Source organism: Narcine bancroftii, chromosome 3, assembly GCF_036971445.1.
Source record: "Narcine bancroftii isolate sNarBan1 chromosome 3, sNarBan1.hap1, whole genome shotgun sequence".
Classification (NCBI taxonomy): Eukaryota; Metazoa; Chordata; class Chondrichthyes; order Torpediniformes; family Narcinidae; genus Narcine; species Narcine bancroftii.
Window position 1 is genome coordinate 278,734,232 of NC_091471.1, and position 24,872 is coordinate 278,759,103.

General features: G+C 40.7%; 1 protein-coding gene across 7 annotated transcripts in view; it reads left to right on the forward strand.

Annotated features, from left to right (window-relative positions):
* The window catches only part of LOC138758835 (TOM1-like protein 2), a 120,697-nt gene that overhangs the window by 83,203 nt on the left and 12,622 nt on the right, over positions 1–24,872 (forward strand). For 2 of the 7 annotated variants that reach the window (XM_069928268.1, XM_069928272.1), the window contains 6 exons: positions 2,113–2,161; positions 2,551–2,674; positions 5,440–5,569; positions 5,703–5,781; positions 15,244–15,309; positions 19,866–19,922. In XM_069928268.1, the coding sequence (XP_069784369.1) occupies positions 2,113–2,161; positions 2,551–2,674; positions 5,440–5,569; positions 5,703–5,781; positions 15,244–15,309; positions 19,866–19,922 (505 nt within the window). The other 5 variants (XM_069928274.1, XM_069928269.1, XM_069928273.1 and 2 more) reach the window with 5 other exon arrangements.

Genomic DNA, 24,872 nt, shown 5'->3' on the forward strand with positions numbered 1-24,872 from the left:
CAGAGGGAAAGTTCGGGGAATTCAATGAAGTAGAAGAAAGTTGGGATAACTATGTAGAATGATTTAACCACTACTGCGTAGCCCACAATATTGTGGAAGGTCCAGTAAACCGCAAACGTGCTCTCTTCCTCAGTATAATGGGCAGCAAAACATTTGACCTCCTTAAGACCTTGCTGGCTCCGGAGAATCCAGGGACGAAGACATTGAATGAATTATGCGCAGCCCTAAGGAACTATTTAAGCCCCAAACCACTAGTTATGGCAGAAAGGCAACGATTCTATGAAATGAGACAAGGGCCAGGAGAAACAGTAAGTGAATACCTGGCATCGTTGCACAAACCCACCTTGGGTTCAAATGGGAATGTACTCAATGGAGCAAAGGACTTAATCTATAAATGGAGTGTCAAACCACTAAAGAAGAAAATGGATAACCCTATTCTAATACATGTGATTAGAATGTGGCAAGAAATTAATGAATGTATAGGAAAAAAATGTAGCAATATCAATTGTGTAAAAATGTGTTAAAAATGAACATGGTCAATAGAGTATTAAATTTATGGTATGACAAAAGTATAAGATATTATTAAGGACTGTTACACAGAAGGAAATCTTATGTCCTTTGAACAATTAAAACACAAATATGAAGTGACTAATGTTTTCTCCAGCTTAGATCATTTGTAAAGAGAAAGATGGGGACCAACATTGACCCCACCTTTAATTAGTTAAACTAAACAAATAGTTTGGATGGGGAATACATCCAAATTTACAACAAAAATGTACTAGTTCTCCAGAGCGAAAGTGTAAAACCAGGTTTGCCGAAGTCAAGGGAATGATGGGAGTTAGCACCACCAGACTGAGGAACAGCTTCTTCCCACAGGCAATGAGAACGCTGAATGACCAAAGGAACTGAGTCTCTAATAGTTACTAAATAATATCTCTCTAGCGAGCTATTTATTTATTTATACAGTGTGTTTCCCCGTATTCAAAACGCTTGCGACCGGACGGTTTTTGGTTATTGGGTTTTTTGGGTTATTGGATCAAAGCTGAAAAAACCCCAAAACAGCACAGTAGCATCAGCCGTCACCAGTCTCCGACACCTTCCCACTGTCAGCCTCGCTCCTTCCTGAGAGCCCAAGGTCCCTGCTCCTACCCGGGAGGCCGCTCTCCTTGATGACGCTGAGACAAAGGATTCTTCTGACTGTTTGCAGCTGGGAGACAGCAGTGGAGAGTAAAGAAGAAATGAAAGAGAGAGGGAAGGGAGTTACGAAGACTATCAGTGTTCTAATTTCTCCCCATGCGCTGCCTGACCCACCAACTTCCTCCAGTCGCTCAGTAATGGCTCGAGATTCCAGCCTGCTTCTCTGAGCTGAAATCCAGTCATTCAGCATCTGTCTTCCCGGCTGGTTCTGAGCATCGTTGTTACCAAACTGGCATCAACAGGTCATCAGTGCCCCACATGGGCAAATTGGGTGATAATTTCTTTTCAAGTTCTATCGCAAAGAAGTTTGGTTAATGGATCTTTTCAGTATTCAGAACTTTGGATAAGGGGAAACATACTGTATGTATATTAATCCTGCATATGGATTGTTTGTCTGTATATGTGTTATGTTTGGTTGTATGTCTGCATGTTTTGTACTGAGGACCAGTTAACCAGGGGTGCAGTGCTAATATTTTAGGTGCTGGAGCTCACCTAAAACGGCAACAAGGAGGTGCCAGAGCCGTCCCATAAAATGCCTTGAGTGACCTCCTGAGGTGCTGGAGCAGAGCTCCGGTGAACTCTGGCAGAACTGCACCCTTTTCTTTGGGTTGTACTTGTCCAATTAGATGATAATAAAGTTGAACTTCAGAGTAGGTTAAAGCCTGATGTAGGCCTTGAGGTGCTTGTAACAAATTCAAGAAAGAGTGATGGTGGGATATGTGTTTGGAGATTAGAACCAAAAACTAATGTTTGATTTGCTTTTTAAAAAAAAATGTTAGAAATGCCACATCAGTGAGACGCCAATGCTAACTGATCAGCTATAAAGACATTTGCATGATTTTCAAGCATGCCCTATGAAGAGGTGCTTTGGAGGAAAGCAATAACATTTTGTAATTTTGCATGTCTTCTGTGTAGATTTGAGCAATGCAGAACAGGATGTGGCACTCCAGGTAGAGAAGATGGTGTAAGTGATGACTATATTATTTTTAAATTTTTTTTAAACTGCAGAAGCACCTGCTGAACCAAATTTGATAGAATTAGCATTCGTTGTAGAATGCTTTTTGATACCCTGTGTCAATTCTTCTTGATCTATATTTCAAGTAACCACAGATAATTAATTTACAGGACTGTTAATTATCTTTATATCTAGTTTGATCCATATTTCAAGAGTGGACGTTAGGGGTCCCTGATAAATTTGAACGTTCAATGAATATGTACATTTTGTTGAATTATTATTTCAACTAGAATTTTAAAAATTTAGATCAGTTGTGATCAGAAAAATATTGCAAAGATGTTCAAGACTTGGACGTTTCTACCAAGGTCATACATTCTTTTTCCTATCCATTTAATCAGGTCTTGAATGAGGTGGCAGATACGGACAATCTAATAGACTTGGGTCCAGGGTCCCCTGCAGTTGTCAGCCCAATGGTTGGAAATACAGCTGCTCCCAGTCTGTCCTCTCAGCTTGCTGTTCTCGGTAAAATTGTTCTTCTTTCTTTGTTTTTTACTTTGAAAATTTAGTAGATTCAATAATTCCAGTAATAAAAGTATTTAAAATATAATTGTTGGAAAATAGGATATTAGAAGTACAGAACAACTCAGATTATCCATAATGGTCAAGACCGGGCCTATGTCGGATAAACGGTTTTATCGGACAACTGGTCATTTTTTTAAAACAGCCCAGAAGCAACAGCAAATCACAATCCCCTTTTCCACTGGCACCCTGTCCCAGGAATTAACTGGGAATTTACTGGGACAGGGTCCTGTGGAAAAGAAATATTGTCTGAATACCAGTGTCAAATGAAGTCATTTCACACTGGGCATTAACCATCTCTACACCTTCTCATATCCCCAGTGATAAAACCAGTGGAAAAGGGACAGCAGAAAGTCACCCATTTCCAGTTGAAGGTAGAACACTCTGATCCCCGGGGATGAGTAAGTTCAGTAGAAAAGTGACTAGTGTCCCATTTAAGGGTGGCCCAGTGGAAACAGCACAAAGGACTTCCTATCCCGGGACCCTCCTGCCAGGAGCCCAACATCTCCTCTGTTGCCGGGAGCCCAACGTCTCCTCTGCTGCCGGGAGCCCGAGGTTCCCGCTGCTGCCGGGAGCCCAACATCCCCACTGCTGCCAGGACAAGGGATTCTTCCGACCGCTTGCGGTTGGGAGACAATGTCACGCAGTTAGAGATGGAGAGTTGGAGAGAAAAGTCAATAGTGGAAGGTAAAGAAGAATTGGAAAGAGAGGAGAGGGAGTTACCTGAAACAAGGACAATCGTCTTTCTACTTTCATGTCGAGTGAATTTTTGTTTTCAACCTGTGAGGTCAGTTTGGCTCTGAGAAGAATTTGGATAAATGAGGATTTCTGATTTGTTTTGGATATCCTCATTTATCCAAAAATTTTTTTTTCAGACAAAGGAGGATTTTGGGGAATCCGATTTTGGATAATCAGAGCTGTACTGTCCATGCATTAAAATAAGGCACTGAATGTCAAAGAAAGTCTTTATCAATCCCTTAGCATTGTAACTTTGGAAATGTAGTCATTGCTACAACATAGTGTGATACCAAAGCCAATTTTTGCACAACAGGATATTGCAATTCCATGATATTAACAGGAGGGCTGGAGAAACTCTGTAGGTCAAGCAGCATCTATAGGAAGTAAAGGATGTGATAGTACAGGTCTATCATCAATGTACATAGTGTATATAGTTACTGTATCTAGACTGTGCTTACAGCGATTGGCTTCACACGAGGCACTGTGTTTGCTGGCGGCCATTTTAGACCTACAGACTGCAGCAAAGTGGCCCTTTTTAAGGCACTTCTGGCACCTGGCTTTTCTTGCTGGGCACTGGGATCTGCTGTTCTTGTCCCTCCCGCAGAAATAACATTTCGGGTTCGCACGGGGCAGGGTAGCAGCAGCCGACAAGTCGTCAGGGGTAGGGTAGAAGGGCACTCTACTCACATCAGAATGTGGGGTCCAGTCCCTAGAGAGCTCGGTGGACTTTAAGGCTGCATCCTCCCTTGTTCGAGCAAGCGCAGCCTCACTTCATTCGATCGGAGCCCGGCCACATAGGCATCCCGGACGAGATCATTTGTGATCTCGGCAGCAGTTTTGTCCACACAGTTACAGTCCTTGCCCAATGCCTTTAATACTTGTAAATATGCCCTGCTGGACTCACCAGGCTGTTGCTTCCTCGACGCAAGCACGAGCCGGGCATGAACTCTGTTCTCCGGTTGATCATACAGTCCTTTCAGTACCTTTATGGCTGCGGTATAAGTGGTCTCATCCTGGATGTTCTCGTAGACTCTCAAGGACACCATAGACAGCAATGCTGTTAGACGCTGGTTATCCTCCTCTACCTGAATGAATCTCAGGAAGTTTTCAAAGTTCAGCAGCCAGAAGTTAAAGGCTTTGAAGGCTGTAGCTGACTGTGGGTCGATATCAAGTTTTTCTGGCCGAGTTAAACGCTCCATCCCTTTCAAAAAAAATTCTTTTTGCTAATAAAATTGTAGAGCTCGTCGAAAGAACCAAAGACTTGTTGATCCAAACCAAGGCTTTTATTAGCAAAAGACCGGAGCTCTTCACAGGTGGCCGACCAGTCCGGAATGATCCGACCTGGCTAGGGACACAACCCTTTAAGGCCCAGACAATAGGAGTGGCTTAGCTCTCAGCCAATCGCTGTAAGCACAGTCTAGATACAGTAACTATATACACTATGTACATTGGTGATAGACCTGTACTATCACAAAGGGTAACCAATGTTTTGGGCCTAAGCCCTTCAGGACAAGTAAGAGAATCTGTTTTGTTGACATTCATGAGTAAATATTGGCAGGATGCTGAGGGAAATTCTGCTGCTCTTTAGAACAGTGCTTTGAGATCAACCTGAGAGAAGAAGGGGTCTTAGTACAATGTCTCAACGAAAACTCATCACCTACAGAAAGTTCTCGTGGCTTGCACTGATTTGTTGGTTTAGATATTGCATTCAAGGCTGTGGAATAGCACATGAACCCACAACATTCTGAGGCCAAGGTGAAAATGATGCCATTGTTACAGCTCATCTCCCATCAAGGGATTATCTTTGTTTTTAAATAAAGTGGCTAAAATAGAAGTGGAAGTACATGTAAATTATTTTCCTTAAAAGGAATTCTGACTTTTCAAAAAGTTCATAGAGTATCTTAAAATCAAGTTCGATAAAATGTGCTTTCCCAGTGTTAACATAACTTCCTCTGGAATTTTTTTTCCAGACCTGGGTACAGATAGTGTTAGTGAAACCCTGAGCTCTTTGCCCAATTGCCACCCGGACACTCGTGATTCTGCTAATTTTGATAAGTTTGCACAAACCAGAAGCTGTTCCCTGGCTGATCAGCACCAAAAGTAAGTCTCTTGCTGAAGTATCCGTGCATTTTTAAGCCTGAATGTGTGCAGTATCTACCGTTCAAAGTTAATACCATAACTTAATATTCCATTGGATGCCAAGTTTACTTTGAAATGTATTTCTTACTTGTAGTGTAATATACAAAGACTCACAATCAGTTGGAGGATTGGCAGCTGCCCTTGATGCTCGGGAAAATCATATTACTACAGAGGTAAGAACTTCAACTTTGTTTAAAAGTTATCGCTGCAGGGAAATGTTTCATCATAGTGGTAAGAAACTTTGGTTCAATTGTGATATCAAATGTAGTTACATTTTAATTAAGGGCGGTTTGAAAGGGGGGCTTTTTGGAACCTCAGAATAGACATTGAATTTGGGGTGTACAATTACTGTGATTGGCTGCTATATTTTGGTTTCCTGAAGTTGTGACGACACTGCATTATTCCGAGTATTTATTCTGCTTTGTGTATAATCCTTGAATCCCTCCAAGTTACTGAATAGTCATATAGTACTCTATCATATATTTTTTTCATTGTTTAGTTTCTGCTGAATTCCATGCAGAAATAACCAATTTGAGATCATCCATTCCCCTCCACGCTGAAATTGACTGTTAGTATAAATTAGCACAGGATAATATCCCTTGGGTGTTGTGGGAAGTAGTACGGTCTTTATTTGATACCTGCCCAGTGTCTTGGGTAAATTTTGAAAATTATGTGTATGACGTCAACACTTTATGCACCAGCTAATGAAGCTAATTGGTTCATCTTTTCTATTACATAAATAGTTTCAATAATCTAACACCTTTATGATCAGAATCTATATCTCATGGCTAAATACAATGTAACTGAAGAAATGTGAATAGATTTGAGCTTTGGGGAGTAAACTATAGAAATCTTTGGATTTCTACAAGTTAAATGAGTTGGTTCCCAAATTTCTGGCTATACTGTCACAAGGAATTTCAGACTACAGACGAACCACACATTCGTGGTAGAATTGCTAAGGTTTGTGGTAGATTTGGAATGGATAAGATGAGACATGGGATGCTGATGGAACAGATAAAATGTATACAATGGAATGAACTGGAAACGAGAGTTGGAGAAGAATTCAGAGAGTGTGACATTATTAGAGAAGAACATTTTGAAGCTGAAAAATTGTTGACAATCTTGTGTTTTTTTTAAATTTTACTCCCAATTACAGCACCAGTAACCTGAGTTTGAATCTGGCACTGTCTGTAAGGTGTTTGTGCATTCTTCCCATGTCTGTGTGGGTGTCCTCCCACCCTTCAAAACGTAAAGAGGTTGTATGTTAATTGGAGTATTTGGGTGGCACTGGCTTGTGGACTGGAAGGGCCTATTACTGTCCTGGATGTCTAAATTTAATTTATAGTGTTTGGAGTGTGATCTCTGAATCATTAACTTGTTATGCCGGTAAAAGTGATTCTCACCAATCTTTTAATTAATTAGTAATCAATAGGCTCAAAGCGGTCGGTACAATATATTCTTTGTTTATTTGTATTTGGTTACAATAGACTATTACTTTTAAGTGAAGTTCAGAATTATATAGTTTACACATTTTGGTTCTTTATTTAGCTATATATATCTATTTCACTACTTTAATCAATTTATGTCAGGTGTAGATTGGAATTTGAAAACTGGTTACATCAAATGTTAGCTTTGTCAGAGTTTGATGGAGATGGGTGTCGTGTTTCTTTAGTAAGTGGGAGTACACAGTAAAGCACTCGGGAGATGCGATATATATCTAGTTTACTTGGTTTAATTATGCCATGTTTTCTACCATGCGGATCAATACATTAATATGTCTGTGCACCTGCACCACTCATCAGTGTGATATGGCCATTGCTCCTAGCAATATAATATATTTAATATATAACATCCCTCCTTCTCAAAAAAATTGTTAATGCTTCTTTACCTCATTATTTAAAATGTAAATTAAACATTTTAGTTATAAAAACATTTTAACTAATAAAATAAAATTTCCTAATTTCACATATTTTTAGCAAAATCACACTAATGCCAGGATGTTGTTTCTCCACTTTGTAGATTTTGTTGTGACTGTTGAACTTTGCGGTGCAGGTACCCATGTAGGTGGTGGCGTTGCTTTCCAGGTTTCACCTTCTGCTTGCTGTGCTGATGTTATGGTGCTAGTGGTTGAGGTTTCACCAAGTGTTGCCATATTAACTATTGATGTGGCAAAGTTTCTGGTGTTGTCATTCATGTTCCTGGTGTTGCGACGTTGCTGCTTGTGTTGTTGGTGTTGCAGCTCTCTGCTTTGCCAAATCTGGTGTCGGGCGGATGTTGTTCCTGTTCTGTCAGATTTTGTGACGATGATGTAGGTCCTTTGCTGGGCTCCAGGATTTCTTCACTGGCTCTTAAACATGCACTTGCTGCCCTCTGAAGAGCTCTGGTAAGGATTGTTCATGTCTGTTATAGTACTGACCTCCTTCCTCCTGTTCATCAGCCACCTTTCCTCTTATTTCCTCCTGATCATCTTGAAGGTGGATTTTGCTTGGCAGGGTTGTTTTGTATTTCCAACCATTCAAAATCTCTGCTGGGGATTTCATGTCAGCCCTCAATGGTGTTGCCCATAGTGACAGAAGAACAGGGTGAAGGTTCTCCTTCATCTCACAACACTTGAATGAGATTATGGAATATCTGGAGGTGCATGAAAAGATAAGGCCAAGTCACTGTGGTTTCCTTAAAGGAAAATCATACCTATTGCAATTTTCTGAGGAGATCACAAGTAGGATAGACAGGGAAGGTGCAGTGGATATTGTGTATTTGGACTTTCAAAAAGCCTTCGACAAGGTGCCACACATGAGGCTGCTAAACAAGGTGAGAACCCATGGAATTACAGGAAAGATACGAGCATGGCTGTAGCATTAGCTGGTCGGCAGGAAACATAGAGGAGCAATAAAGGGATCCTATTCTGGATGGTTACCAGTGATGTGCCACACGGGTGGGTGTTGGGGCTGCTTCTTTTTATATTGTATATAAATGATTTGGGTTATGGGATAGATGGCTTTGTGTCTATTTGTAGATTATACCAAAATAGATGCTAGGGGAGCTGGTACTGAAGGTACTGAAAGGCTGCAGAGAGACTAGGATAGATTAGGAGACAGACAAAGAGATGGCAGATGAAATATAATGTTGGAAAGTGTACGGTCACGCACTTTGGTGGAAGAAATAGACTGGCAGACTATGATTTAGATGGGGAGAAAATTCAAAATTCCCTGGTGCAAAGGGACGTAGGAGTCCTCATGCAGGATGCCCTAAAGATTGACCTCCAGGTTGTCCCGTGGCAAAGAAGGCAAATACAATGTTGGAATTCATTTGTAGTATACAAGAGCAGGGATATAATGTTGGAGCTCTATAAAGCACTGGCAAGACCTCACTTAGAGTACTGGAAACAGTTTTGAGTGCCGTATTTGAGAAAAGATGTACTGGCATTGGAGAAGGTTCACTCGTTGGAGTACAGAAGGATGAGGGGAGGAGACTTCATAGAGGCATCTATAAGGATGTTTCCCGTAGTAGGGGATTCTGAAACAAGAAGGCACAGGATAAAAGGCCATCAATTTTGAACAGAGATGTGGAAAAATTTATTTTATCAGAGGGTCATGGGTCTCTGGGACATTGCCACAGGTAGCTGTGGAAGCAAGGTCCTTGGGTGCATTTAAGGCAGAGATTGACAGGTATTTGATTAGTCCGAGCATCAAGGGTTAAGGGGAGAAAGCCGGGGAGTGGGGTTTTGGAGGAGAGATTGATGGAGCAGACTTGATAGGCCAGTGGGCTTACTTTTGCTTCTATACCTTGAGATCTTGCGAACTTTGCTATTATGATTCCTGTTGCTGCTTACCCTCTACATTAAACCTGACTTTAACCCAATTTTATGGACAGCCATTTTTATCTCTTGCTGGTTGGCACAAAAAGCACTTTTTTACTTCAGGAGCTTCGCTCTTCCATTTTGGGTTTTGTTAGTTCAAAATTCAACTTTATTGTCAGAGTACATACATGGTATCTTAGACAACCCGGAGATATTTTTCATGCAAGCCAGGCAAAATTTCGACTTACTGCTAACTGTAAATGAACTCAAGAAAAAGATAAGTATATAAAAGAGAGAAATATAAACAAAGAAAGAAATGTAAACAAACTGTGCAAATACAGAAAAATAAATATTTAGTAATAAATATTAAGCAAAGTAAAACTCCTTAAATGAGTTCTGATTGATGTTATTGCTTAGGAGTCTGATGGAGGGGTAGCAACTTTTCCTGAACTTTGTGCTACAAATACTGTGGCACCTTTACTTCTTTCTTGATGGGAGCAGCGAGAACAGTGCATATCCTGGGTAGTGTGGATCCCTGATGGTTACTGTTGTTCAAATGGCTGCATTCCAGGTAAATGTTCTCAATGGTTGGGAGAGATTTACCTGTGATCTACTGAGCTGTGGCCACTACATTTTGTGGGCTTTCCAATCAGAGATATTGGTGTCCTCATACCAGGCCATGATGCAGCTTAGAACATAGAACACTACAGCACAGTACAGGCCCTTTGGCCCTCGATGTTGTGTCGACCCATATATTTCTTATTAAAAAATGTACTAAACCCTCCCTACCCCTTAAGCCTCTATTTTTCTTCCATTCATGTGTTAAGGGTCTCTTAAATGCCCCTAATGTTTCAGTCTCCACCACTATCCCTGGCAAGGCATTCCAGGCACCCACAGCTCTGCGTATAAGAAAAGAAATGCCCCTGATGTCTCCCCTAAACTTCCCTCCCTTCATTTTGTATATATGTCCTGTGGTGTTTGCAATTCATGTTCTGGGAAACAGGTGCTGGCTGTCCACTAAAAATCTCTGCCTCTCATAATCTTGTAGACTTCTATCAAGTCTCTCTCATCCTTCTGTGTTCCAAAGAGAAAAGTCCCAGCTCTGCTAATGTTGCCTCATAAGACAGTTTCCAATCCAGTTAACATCCTGGTAAATCTCCTCTACACCATCTCCATAGTTTCCACATCGTTACTATAATGAGATGACCAGAACTGAACACAATTCTCTAAGTGTGGTCTCACCAGAGATTTCTTGAGTTGCAACATAATTTCTCTATTCTTGAACTCAATTACAAAGAACAGGGGTCGCAGAACAGATCCTTGCAGTACTCCACTAGTCACTGAACTCCAGACAAAATACTTTCCTTCCACTGCTACTCTGCTTTCTACCTGCAAGCCAATTTTTTTATCCTTACATCCAATTTTCCATGATTCACGACTTTCTGGGTGAGTCTCTCATGGGGGACCTTGTCAAATGCCTTGCTAAAATCCACGCAGACCACATCTACCACCCTACCCTCATCAATTTCTTTTGTTACCTCCAAAAAACTCAATTTAGACTTGTGAGTTACAACCTTCCCTTCACAAAGCCATGCTGACTATCCTTGAGTAGACTTTACTTCTCCAAATGCTCATAGATCCTATACTTAAGAATCCTCTCCAATAGTTTGCACACCACTGACAAAAGAATATAATTCCCAGGATTCTCCCTTTTACCTTTTTTAAACAAGGGGACTACATTTGCCATTCTCCAATTCTCTGGCACTTCTCCGTGGCAAAAAAGAACTCATAGCTACCTCTTCTCTCACTTCCCACAGCAGCCTGGGGTATATCGCATCCAGCCCCGGGGACTTGTCAATCTTGATGTTTTTAAGAAGATCCAACACTTCCACTTCCTTAATCTCCACTTTGTCCAGCAAACAGGCCTATTCTATTCCAACCTCATCCTGATCAAGATCCTTTTTTCTTGTGAATACTGAAGTAAATTATTCATTTAGGACCTCCCCAATCTCCTCCACCTCCAGGAACATGTTGTCTCCTTTATGCTTTAGCAGCCCCACCTTCATTCTTATCATCATTCTGTTCTTCTTTTATGCATAGAACCCCTTGGGGGGGGTTCTCCTTAATTTTACATACCAAGGCCTTCTCATGCCCCTTTGATCTGTACTCTTTCTTTAACTCCTTCCTGGCTACTGTATACTTCTCATGAGCCCTTCCTGTTCCCTGCTTCCTAGATCTAATATATGCTTCCTTCTTCCTCTTAACTAGCTGCCTCACCTGCTTCGTCAATCATGGTTCCCCTTTCCTACCATCTTTTCCCTGTCGCAATGGGACAAACCCATCCTGAACCCGGCACAAGTGGTCCCTAAACTTCCTCCACATTAGTTCTGTGCTTTCACCCTTAAACACCTGTTTCCAATTTACTCTTGCTAGTTCCTGCCTCATCCTATCGTAATTAGCTTTTCCCCATTTAAACACTTCTCCATTTTGTCTCATTTTATCCTTATAGTTATGCTAAAGCTCAGAGAGTTCACTCTCACCAAAATGCTCCCCCACTGAGAGGTCCAGCACCTGACCAGGTTCATTACCCAGAATTAGATCCAGTATGGCCTCTCCTCTCGTCGCTGGTCCACATACTGTTTCAGGAATCCTTCTTGAACACACCTGACAAATTCAGTCCCATCCCTTTTACAGTCAGGAAGTGCCAGTCAGAATTAGGGAAATTGAATTCACCCATAACTATAACCCTGTATTTCCTGCACCATTCTAAAATTTACCTGCTTATCTGCTCCTTGGTGTCTCGAGGTCTATTCGGGGGCATATAGACAACTCCTAGTACAGTGATTGCTCCCTTCCTATTTCTGACTTCCACTCACACCATCTCAGTAGACACTCCCTCTGCAGAGTCCTCCCTTTCTATAGCCATGATATTATCCCTGGCCAGAAATGCTATTACCTCCCATCCTATTCCTTTTAAAATATCTTGTCAACACACTTTCCACTACACATCTGAATTATATTCAAAAACTGGGGAAGGTTCATTTTGCCAAGTGGGAATAATTCAGCCATGGAAAGGGAAAATCATGTTTTTAAATAAGCATGTATATGCACATATTTGAACTTGCTCCATCCAGAAAATAACTATTTATTTGATCAATTTGATTTTCAAGTAAAACATTCAATAGATATGGTAGCTCCAATGGAAAGGGAAAAAGTGAATAATTCAAGTTGAAAAGTCTTCATCAAGAGTTGCAGAGAGTGTGTGGGAGGACAGAAAGAATATTTCTGATGAGGTGAGACCAGGGTTACTGAGGTGATCCTGGTGTGAAGGGAGCCATCTGACTGCTGGATTAATGAGGCAGTTTTAAGTCAAGTTTATTGTCATCTGATTGAATAAGTACAACACACGAAACAGCATTCTCAGGTCCTCAGAGCATAACACACATACAGGCAAACAATACATATGCATGACAACTATTCATATATACAAATAAATAAATATTATTTCATAAATATGAGAGACTCAGATGGTTTGGGTGAACAGTTTCTTTGGTCGTTCAGTATTCTCACTGCCCATGGGAAAATGCTGTCTCTCAGCCTGGTGTTGTGGACTCTGACATTCCTGTATTTCTTTCCTGACAGGAGTCGGGAAAGATACTGTGTGTGGGATGGAAGGGATCCACAACAATTTTGCACACCCTCTTCAGACAACAATCCTGGAAGGTCATGTCGATGAGGAGTGTGGGAGGGAGGCTCCAGCAATTCTCTCTGCCATTCTTTCGGTCCTGTGGATTGATCTCTGATCCATTTGTCGGCAGCAACCATACCACATTGTGATGTACCCAGCCAGGACATTCTCAATAGAGCTCCTGCAGAAGGTTGACATGATGGTGGCAATTAGCATTGGCCACTTCAGTCTTCCTGACAAGTGAGGAGATGTTGTGTATCCACAAATGGATTCCAAGGCATTTAGTGCTCTACTCTCTCCACTGCAGAGTTATGGATATGTAGTGGAGACTGGTTCTTCCTGGTCCTCCTGAAGTCCACAATCATCTCCTTCATCTTGTCCACATTGAGACTCAGGTTATTAACCTTGCAACATATTCCAAGATTTTCCACGTCTTCTCTGTAGTGCATCTCATCATTGTTGCTGATGTAGCCAACTACTGCTGTGACATCTGCAAATGATGATGTTGTTGGTACTGAATCTGGCAATGCAATCTGGGGTCAGTAGCGTGAAAGAAGTAAGCTTTTAACTTCATAAAGACAGGGCTGACAGACATTTCAAATTGATCTCGATTCTGTAAAATAACATTGTTCAAAATACTGTTTTGGAGCTGATGAGAAGTTCTGATTCACAGATAACTAATGACTGCAGTTGTAGTTATACATTGAAATCTTTTTTTTATTTTAGAATTATGGCTATAGTTTTGGCAAGAGAGGGAAAGAAAACACCAAAACCTGATGTTGCGGTACCAATGTAAATCATTTGAACCATTAAATTATGTTAGAGTGTTTGTAGTTATTTTTATTTACAGTGAACTATATTAAAACTGTAGAATGTGTTTTAATATATTTCATTTTGAAGGAAGAATTCTTGTATTTTTTCTCATTGTTGGATGTTTGACCCATTTTCCCCTCTATTCCTTGTACGTTTGTCCCATATCCCACTGATCTTAAACACCCTCAATTTGTATCAGTTCTCTGTGGCCTTACCTTAGATCTAATTCTCCATATATGTAAAGTGAGTAGTGGCAGAGCATTTGATACGTAATGGGAAAGGCAGGTCAGATAAGCCCAAGTTTATTCTTCCAAATGAGTTTACCAATCAAACAGAACTGCCTATTTTTTTCCACTTTCTCCAATCCCCACAAGCCCTGAATCTGTGGCCACTTGACTTCCTTATAACGTTAAACTACTATTGAGTAAAAAAAATCACTTGCCTACTAAATAACAAGGCTTGTGAATCTTAGTAACTTGGAAAATGAAGTGAATTCTGCAACCTCTTTAGATTGCAAGCAATTATCTCTGAATTTATTAGAAGTGTGAATGTAGGTTCGGAAATGTTGCTGTGATTAATGCACTAAGAGTGCTGTATTCAAATGCGACTTACTTTTCATGTTCAAATACACAAATATGACCTTATTACATGATGAATGGCGCCTCACAGTTCGGCAGGCAGCAACCTCCTTTGAAGAAGACCGCAGAGCCCACCTCACTGTCAAAAGACAAAGGAGGAAAAACCCAACACTCAACCCCAACCAACCAATTTTCCCTTGCAACCGCTGCAACCGTGTCTGCCTGTCCCGCATCGGATTGTCAGCCACAAACGAGCCTGCAGCTGACGTGGACATTACCCCTCCATAAATCTTCGTCCGCGAAGCCAAGCCAAAGAGAAAGAAGTCATGATGAAAGCACTGAAGTCTTTCTCTGATACATTTTTAATGTTATCATGGATTTCAGTAGCTTTCATGCATCTGTTTGCAATTTAGTTGATTGTTCTGCATTACCACATTCTGCAATCTGTTTATTATCCCAATTATTAAACAATATTTTATACACAAATATGTCATAAATTGATAGGAAATGTTATTACATTAATCTTGAGTCAACTTAAATCCACTACCTTTTGTTATCCATGGATGACCATTATTTTTAATATGTTTATTACTTCTGTTCAAACAGTACATTCGTTTCTAAGATGTTTAGCAGCATTGGTGTGTTAAAGATACAGTAATCTCATGTGGATTTCTCTTTGATTTGTCTTTTCCCTTTTGGTTTTGTTCTGGTTTTTGCTTACCACTGGGCCTGTGGGAATGTTCTTTAACTGATGCAGCTGAACATTAGAGTTGACAGTCCAACCATCGAGCCGAGAGACCAGTGGCTCATGACACAAGGACTGGTGAGCTTTCACCACATCCATATAACCATAACCATATAACATCGCTCTGCTAAACAACTTATTTCTATTAACCCAATCTACCTGATCCAATACTGTACAGTAAAAGACCAAACATGGACATAATCCTTGGTATTTAAATCTGTTTTCCATTTGTTTACAAACTAATCTTATAAGATGGTATTAAAGCTGTGCTGCTGTGCATGGTATGTCTCCTATAAGTATACAAATGAATATAAATGTCAGACATGATCATTTATTATATTTTATATTATAGGGCATAAAGATCATTCAACCTTTTGAGTTTATATTCACTCTCAGAGCATTCCAATCAGTCTCTTTCCCTTTTTGTTTGTCACGCAGTGTTCGTGTGTGCACTCCCAGGTTAAAGTTAACACAGTCACCTCTTCATCTTTGCTTAACAGCATATTTTGACACAGAAATGTTTTTGCTCCTTGTACTAGTGTGTCTTTTTGATCGTTGAGAATGTGTTTATTGCTTGAGATACGGAGAGCCATATGTTGCCCATCTAATCCACTAAGGATTAGGTTGGACTGTCCAAGTTCTTTTCACACAGATTTGTAAGTCCAAAAAAATAACTCTGTTGTCCCATCATATAAAAATTTGCAAAAGATTACAAGTCAACTTTAGATGAATAGTAAATGTAAGCACAGAAACCGATTCATTTCCTCCTGGGAGGTGGGTAATGGAAGAGATGGGGGTGTGAGAAAAGAGAATTTTCTTTAATTTGTGCACTCCATATTGCAGTCGATTACAGTCATCACCTCCTGATTTAGGCTGCCAGTAGATCTCTTACAGTGCAGTTTTGGAAAGTAATTGATAAAGGTCATTTTGTCATAGTAGGATTAACACTGTTAATAAATACTAATTTTCTAATCCAAGAGGCAAATAACTATTTTACTTTCGGCTTCACAATAATTTGGCCAAAATGCCTACTTCCTGTTTCTTGTTGCAATGTTTTCTTATCGATCATACCTGTGGAATTAAATTGTATCACTATGACCCAAATTCTTTCTTTTCTCCATTCTCATTATCACACATGTTGCCCTTTCCCTGTTCTTCATTCAGAGTCGCATTTATTGCAATCCATCATAGTAATTAAACTTTTTTTCGTTCCCTTCCAAAAGATTGTTATCTAATCAGAGCCTAAACAAGAGGTCTACAGATGCTGTAAAACTGGAGCAACACACAAAGTGCGGGAGGAGCTCAGTGGGACAGGACCCAATGGGTCAGATGGCATCCATGGAAAGTAGTAGACAGCCGATATTTCTGGCTGTAAACCATTCATCAGGACCCAATGGGTCAGGACCCAATGGGTCAGGCTGGATCCATGGAAAATCGTAGACAGCCGACATTTCTGGCTGTAAACTATTCATCAGGACCCAATGGGTCAGGCAGCATCCATGGACTGTAGTAGACAGCAGACATTTCTGGCTGTAAACCATTCTTCAGGACCCAATGGGTCAGGCAGCATCCATGGAAAGGAGTAGACAGCTGACATTTCTGGCTGTAAAACATTCTTCAGGACCTAATGGCTCAGGACCCAAGGGGTCAGGCAGTATCCATGGAAAGTAGTAGACAGCCGACATTTCTGGCTGTAAACAATTCATCAGGATCCAATGGGTCAGGACCCAATGGGTCAGGCAGCATCCATGGAAAGGAGTAGACAGCTGACATTTCTGGCTGTAAAACATTCTTCAGGACCTAATGGCTCAGGACCCAAGGGGTCAGGCAGTATCCATGGAAAGTAGTAGACAGCCGACATTTCTGGCTGTAAACAATTCATCAGGATCCAATGGGTCAGGACCCAATGGGTCAGGCAGCATCCATGGAAAGTAGTAGAGATCCGACATTTCGGGCTGTAAACCATTCATCCAGCATTTTGTGTGTTGCTCTAATCTGACCCTGTTCTTGTATTTGTGAAAGTATCTTTGCAATGAACTTTATGTGTATCTAAATTTGACTCCTGATTGCTAGTGTAAATGTAGCTGCTTCAGTGTTGTAAACTGTCTTGATTGAATAATTATGGATCCAGTATTGATTTTGTGTTGGGGAGTGGAAAGAATGAATGCTGACCAACATGAACTTTCAGGTGTATTGCTAATAATTTAGCAGAATTGAAATAATGGATAATTGTATGAACAGAGCCTTGAGATGTATTTGAGTACATGGAAGATCACTGTGGAGGTGCAATTTTTTGCACAACATTTAATTGATTTAGAAAGTCTGCTGAAGACTCTTCAGCATACAGTTTGCCAATAATAACTAAAGGCAGCTTTCATTCACTTAAATGCTTAGACTTGAAGGTCCCAAGTTTGATATCTCCTTGTCCGGTTATTCTCAGCTACAGTAAGGTACTAAATGAGAGTGCCACAACTTTGAAGTCCTTCATGAACGAATAATATGCCGATGCCTTGTAATCCAGGTTTACAGAAATGGACTATCTGAACTCTAGGGACTTCTGATTTTATGCTACAATTAGCACTTTTAGATGTGATGGGGAGAAGATCGTGTGTAATGTGTCTATGTGCAATTTTGAATTAAGGTAATCAATTAAATTATTGAATTAGTCGTCCAGAGATTTGGACTAACAATCTAGAGACAGTGACTGCTGTCACAAATAAAACAATCATTAATTACAATGACTGCAAAACTCCCAGATGGTCAGAAAAATTATCTTTACTCTATGACTACATGTCGTAGAATTATAGAGCACAGAAACTGAGCCTTTCATCCACCGAATCCAGACAAACCTTTCTCCCACTGTACTAATGCCATATTCCCATATTAGGACAATATCCTTCTATATCTTGCCGATTTAAGTATATGTTAAGCATAGTGATTATTGCCTGATCTCACCATCTCCTTTGGCAGCTCGTTCCAAATATCAACCACTCTTTTTTTTAAAAAAGTCTCCTCCCTGAGCTTTATTGATAAAGGTGTTGGACATAGAATCATAGATATCTAACACAGAAACAGGCCCTCTGGTTTAATTTTTAAGATGCCTATTGATGTTAACCCCATTTGCTTGCATTTGGCCTATGCCCCTCTAAACCCTTCTTATTCGTGCTCCTGACCAAATGTCTTTTAAATATTGCAATTTTTTCTGATTCTGCCTCCACCTATCCTCGTGTCTCCTCTAACTCTTTGCCTCTTTACTTAAATTTATACTCTCTGTATTTAGACTCCCCTCTCCTGGAAAAAATGCTGAGACTCTCTACCCTATCTACACCCCTCATAATTTTACAAACCTCTGTAAGATCACTCCTCAGCCTCCTTCGCTTCAGGAGAAGATAGTCCAATCCTAATCAATCTCACCATATATCACTGTCCAATCCCGACAGCATTCTTGTGAATCTTTTCAGTTATCCTCTCTAACTTCGGCGAACAAGATGCATATTAATGTTAATCTCATTTGCTTGCATTAAAATATTAAAGGGCAGCACAGTTGGCGTAGCGGTTAACGCAACGCTCTTATAGTGCCAACGATCAGGACTGGAGTTTGAATCCCGTGCTGTAGGTAAGGAGTTTGTACATTCTCCCTCTTTCTCTGCGGCTTTTCCCCAGAGGCTCCGGTTTCCTCCCATCGTACGAAACATACCGGGGGTTATAGGTTAATTGGGTGTAATTAGGCGGCACGGACTCATGGGCCATATGGCCTGTTACTGTGTTGTATATCTAAATTTAAATCTGAATGTAGTTAAACAAAAAAGTCTGCAGATGCTAGGGTTTAGTACAATTAGCGTATGTGCTGGAGTAACTCAGCAGATCAGACAGTATTCATAGAACATTTTGGGCCTGAACCCTTTGTCAGGGTAAAGCAAAAACAGAATGTCATATATCCTCAATTTCCAAATTAAAATTATTCCCTTTGCATCATAATGGCTGACATTTGAAACTAACTCTGAGAATGTAAGCTACAAAACTCATCAGTGAAGAGATTTGCAATTCCTAAGTTCTGTCTTACCTCTTTGAATCATGGAATTCTGACCTTGCAGACTCTTTGCCTGTAACTGAAAGGTGTATCACACAGCCCTATTGTGGAAGCAGGTCATTTTCACATGTCATCAATAAAACTTGTCACCACAGAGGACAATCCAGAACTCAACATGGCCCATTACTACAGGCAAAGGACTCTATGTTACTCCAAAATGCTAAATGCTCACACTTATAACTAACCAATCCATGCAGTATCATAACATTCATCCCATTGGCATTTGGTGCGTAATGGGAAATATAGTCTCCTAAATAGCTGCACAAAACATGTCCATTATTTTTTCATGAAGAAAGAAAAGTTTATAATGAACTGGTCATATATAACATTTTCTCCAATCCATTGAACTGCTGCAAACAAAAGTCATCCGTTGATTCATGTGCATTTAATTTTAAAGCTTGGATTGGTGCATTCTTAAATGTTATCCTTTTATTTCTCTGCAACATTTTCTTTTGTAAATTTTGAATTTTTATGTTTCCATTTTAAGTTTTGTTTTATTTTCTTTTTGTACTTTGGTTGGTTTGAATTTCTCATCGCTGTGTAGATTCCTGTTGCACAGTCGCTCATGGACGACGTTGAAGAATGGCTCAGCACTGACGTGGTGAGGGCCTTTTGCTATTTTACTTTTGTTTTGGATTGAAATTTTCTTGCTTTTTTTTGTCTATATTTTCCCACCACATTGCCAACCCCACTCTCTTGTACTATTTACATCAGGAGTGACTATGATTCTTTGAGTGAAAGGCTGTTCTGCTTTTTTTTAATTAGAAATAATCACGAGATTGTATATTACATTCTCTTAACAATGTGAATTGCATGCTGTTCCTTTAAATATTGGTTTCCAAAAGGAATATCTGGTCACATGTTGGAATATTGCCATTTTCTATGGGGGAGGGAATCTGCCCTCATGAATATGCATTTCCATAATGTTTGTGATACTTCAGGAAAAGAAAGGCACTGAGTTGAGAGAAATTAGATATATTCCATTACTTAAGGTCTCGTTTATTTCTGGAAAATGGAGCTGTCTTCGCACAGAGCTTCAGTGATGTATTTGCCTCATTAAAAAAATAATAATCTGGAACAAAGAAGCACTGGAATCACTCAGCAGGTCAGACAGCATTCATGGATAGAAATGGTCAGTCAATGTTTAAAGTCAAAACCCTTCAACGAGACTAAACTCAGATAATATAATTGTATAGATTTTATCTAATTGGGTGTCATACTTTTTGAACTGCAGCCAATAATAGCTGGAAAATGAACTGTGTTGTCTGTTGTTAGCTGTGCTGGACTGGAAGGTTGAAATTGCCCTTTGCACCAAAGAAATTTGGGATCACATGGTTCCTGCTCTTGAATCCTATCCATAGATTTTTAGATTATGCATATGTAGTTCATTTGAAGTAGGATATGGATCAATTTAAGTGAACTTCCCAGATAAATGATAATTGATGTACTTTAATGGAGTGAGACCTGAGCTGTTATTTGAATGATGAATTGGGATTCTCCTGATACCAGGAAGAAGTTGTAGGCAAAAAAATCAAGCTGCTGGAGGACCTCTGTGGGACGGGGAGGAATTGTCAAAATTTCAGGTTGAGATCCTACATCAAGTCTGCACCAGAATTCAACATCTGCAGTCTCTTGGGTCTGCTGAATTCGGGGAAAAAATATATAACCTGTACATTTCCATAGAAAACAGTAATTTAAACTAAAGGGTCATTAATTCAAGTAAAACCCAAAAGTCTGCAGACACTGTGGTCAAAGTAAAACACAATGCTAGAAAAACTTAGCTGGACAAAGAGTGTACTTAATGAAGCAACGATAAAGATACATAATCAATGTTTCGGGCTTGTGCCCTTCACCAAGGTATGGAAAAAGTTGGCAGGTACCGAAACAAAATGGTGGGGGGAGGAGCACAGGCCCAAAGGCAGGAGGTAATAGATGGATAGGGAGGGAGGCCATACCAGCAAGCAGGGAGAGGAAGGATGGTTCTGTGAATGGAGAGGGAAGAGGGTGGAGAGCTGAGGAAAGAAGGGAAAGGGGTTGGGGGGGGCGAACAGGGAGTAGGCTAGCAGAAACCGGAGGTCAATGTTAATGCCATCCAGATGGATTTTCAAAATCAGCTCAAGTATCTTGTAATTCACAAGGGTGATTGTACTTTTTCTCCCAAAAAAGGAGTAAATGGGCTGATGCAGGTTAAAGTTCTCCCTCCCTTCCCCATCCCTCTGTCTTCTTTCCTCCAGCTCTCCACCTCCTCCCCTCTCCATTCACAGATCCATCCCCCCCACCCCCCCCCCCCCCCCCCCGTTTGCCCTCCCTCCCTTATCCATTATGTGCTCTTCCGCCTGCCCCTTCCCCCACAAATTTGTTCAGGTACCTGCCTATATTTTCCCATACCTTGACGAAGGGCTCAAACCCAAAAAGTTGGTTATTTATTTATATTTGCTATATAAAGCACACAATTTGACCTGCTAAGTGTCTCCAGCATTGTGTTTTTACTTCAATCACAGTGTATGCAGACTTTGTATTTTATTCCTCTCATTCAGTTATACATTCTGAAATGTTCAGTTCTTGGAACCAAAGTTCAACACAGCTAGAAACTGACTGCACAATTGAATTGAGCCCATTTGATTGTATCTGAGGGGGAGAGGGCTGGGGGAACTCCCCTGTGGTCACATGAAAACATGCCAACTCCATGCAGACAGCAGCTGAGATCAGAATCGAACCTCGGGAGACAACAGCACTAGCCACTGTGTCACGTCACCATTGATGTCAGGGTCACAACAGATAGTGCACCTGCCCCCTTATGTTCACCAGCCCAGGTCAGATTCTGATCTCTGGTACTGTCCCTGTGATGGCTGGGTCCTGTTCCTGGTCCTTGTCCTGGTCCATCCCCAGCTTAACTTCCACGTTCTAAAGCTGTCAGATAACTGATGCCTATAAATCACACGTTGTGTGTCAGGGTGGTTGGAGATTTGGGTGGAATTGATGTGCATATGCATGCAAATAGGTTACTGGGAAATAAATGGAGAAGCAGATTGTTCTGCATGAAATATCCTGTGCAGGAGGACTAACAATCAACAAAAAACTCTTGAATTCCTCACCTAAGAGATCAATAGGTAGAGGCTTATTTTTGGACACTTGTTAAAGTTTCACTATTCATTTCTCATTTATACTCCCCTAATGATAATAAGTTCCATTAATCTAAATGGAAAATGAACATCAGGGAAAAAATATAAAGTAAATGTATAGTCAAGGAGCCTTTTGGCATTGGCAGTGGAAGATAAATTCATGCCCTGCACAGAGGCAAGTTATAGGTTTCATCTTGATCTTTTTCTTACCTCATTGTTTATGGCTAAACACCAATATCAACAAAGTCATGAATCAGAGTAATGTTGATGCACAATATTAAATCTGTACTTCAGATTGGATCCACTTGGAAAATTGGTGGAGAGGGAGGGAAGTAATTAGATAGTGATTGTTCTTGGGAACAATCCAGAGCCTGTCTTCACATTAATGAAGATGATGGATTAATGACCTACCAGGCTGAAAGACTAAAAACCTCAGCAGGTCCACAGAATTAATGGTGCGGAAAGGAATCCTCAGGGTGCTGAGTAGGACTACACACCACCTCATTTTAAGTACATAACCATATTAATGGCAGAACTAAACAGAGCAGTTCAAGCTGATAGGCCTTTCTGTGTTGTATCTGCTTTACTTGAGATTTCTCTTCCTCATTATTAAAGCTGAAAGGTCCTTCTTTAACCAGACTGATATGTCACTTACGAATTGTGTTATCTCATTCCTGATATATTCCCATTGTTAAAATCATTCATTCTATGTCTGTTTTGTTTTAAACAAAGATAATCCTGTCAGTACTTTTGATAGCTGTCACAATCCTATATCATTATGTTGCTTAGATAGAACATGGAACACTACAGCACAGTACAGACCCTTCGGTGCTCATTTCTGTGCCAACCCATATATCCCTTTTTTTTTAAAACCCTTCCTACCCTACTAACCCTCTATCTATATGCCAGTCTCTTAAATGCCCCTATTGTTTCAATTTCCACCACCATCCCTGGCAAGGCATTCCAGGCACCCACATCTCTCTGCATAAAAATCTTACCCTGATGTCTCCCCCAAACTTTCCTCTCTTCACATGTCCTTTGGTGTTTGCTATTTCTACCGTGGGAAACAGGCACTGGCACTGTGTACCCTATTGATACCTCTTAATCTATTAGATCTCTTCTCATCCTTCTACACTCCAAAGAGAAAAGTCCCAGCTCTGCTAACCTTGCCTCATGGCTTATTTTCCAATCCAGGAAACATCCTGGTTAAATCTCATTTGCACCCTCTCCATAGCTTCCACATTTTTCCTATAATGAGATGACCAGAACTGAACACAATACTCTAAGTGTAGTCTCACCAGAGATTTGTAGTTGTAACATGACCTCTCTACTCCTAAATTCATTCCTCCTAATAATGAATCCCAGCATCCCATAGGCCTTCTTATCTATCCTATCAACCTTAAGGGATGTATGGATTTGCACCCCAAGGTCCCTCTGTTCATCCACTCTCTTGAGTACCAACCCTTAACCCTGTTCTCAACCTTCTAGTTTGTCCTTCCAAAATGCATCACGTCACACTTGTCCGGATTGAATTCCATCTGCCACTTCTCCTCCCAACTCTGCATCCTGTCTAATGGAACCTTCGACAACCTTCAGCTCCATCCACAACTCCAACCTTCATATCATCTGCAAACTTACTGACCCATCCTTCTGCCTCTTCATCCAGATCATTTATAAAAATCACAAAGAGCTGAGGTCCCAGAACGGAACCTTACAGCACTCCACTAGTCACCGTCCTCCAGGCAGGATACTTTCTTACCACTCCTTCTCTCTGCTTTCTACCTGCAAGCCAATTTTTTATCCATTTTTCATACCTCTTAAATTCTAGTAAAAACACAATGCTGAAGAAACTCAGCAGGTCAAACAGTGTCCTTCATATAGCAAGATGAAGATGAATAACCAGCGTTTCAGGCTTGAGCCCTTCATCAACGGAAAAATGTTGGTAGGCATCCAAACAATAAGGTATGGGGGGGGGGGGGGCGAGGAGCAAGGTCTGAAAGCCAGGAGGTAATAGGTGGAGAAAAGAGGGAGGGCACAGCAGCAAGCGGGAGAGGAGGGACGGCTAGGTGAATGGAGAGGGAAGGGTGTGAAGAGCTGAGTGAAAGAAGACAGAGGGAGGGAGGGGGAAAGGAAAGCAGGTTAGAAGAAATCGATGTTAATGCCACTTGGCTGGAGAGTTCCCAAATGGAAAATCAGGAGTTGTTCTTCCAATTTAAGGGTGGTTTTGGAGGGGGAGTATATGAGGATGATGTGAGCATGGGAGAAGGACGCAGAACTGAAATGGTTGGCCACTGGGCAGTCTCTATCACTGGTGTGGATGGAGTGAAGGTGGTCAGTGAAACATTCTCCCAGTCTCTCCGATGTAGAGAAGGCCACAAAGGAGCACCGGATGCAGTAAATCAGTCCTGTGGATACACAAGTGAAATGTA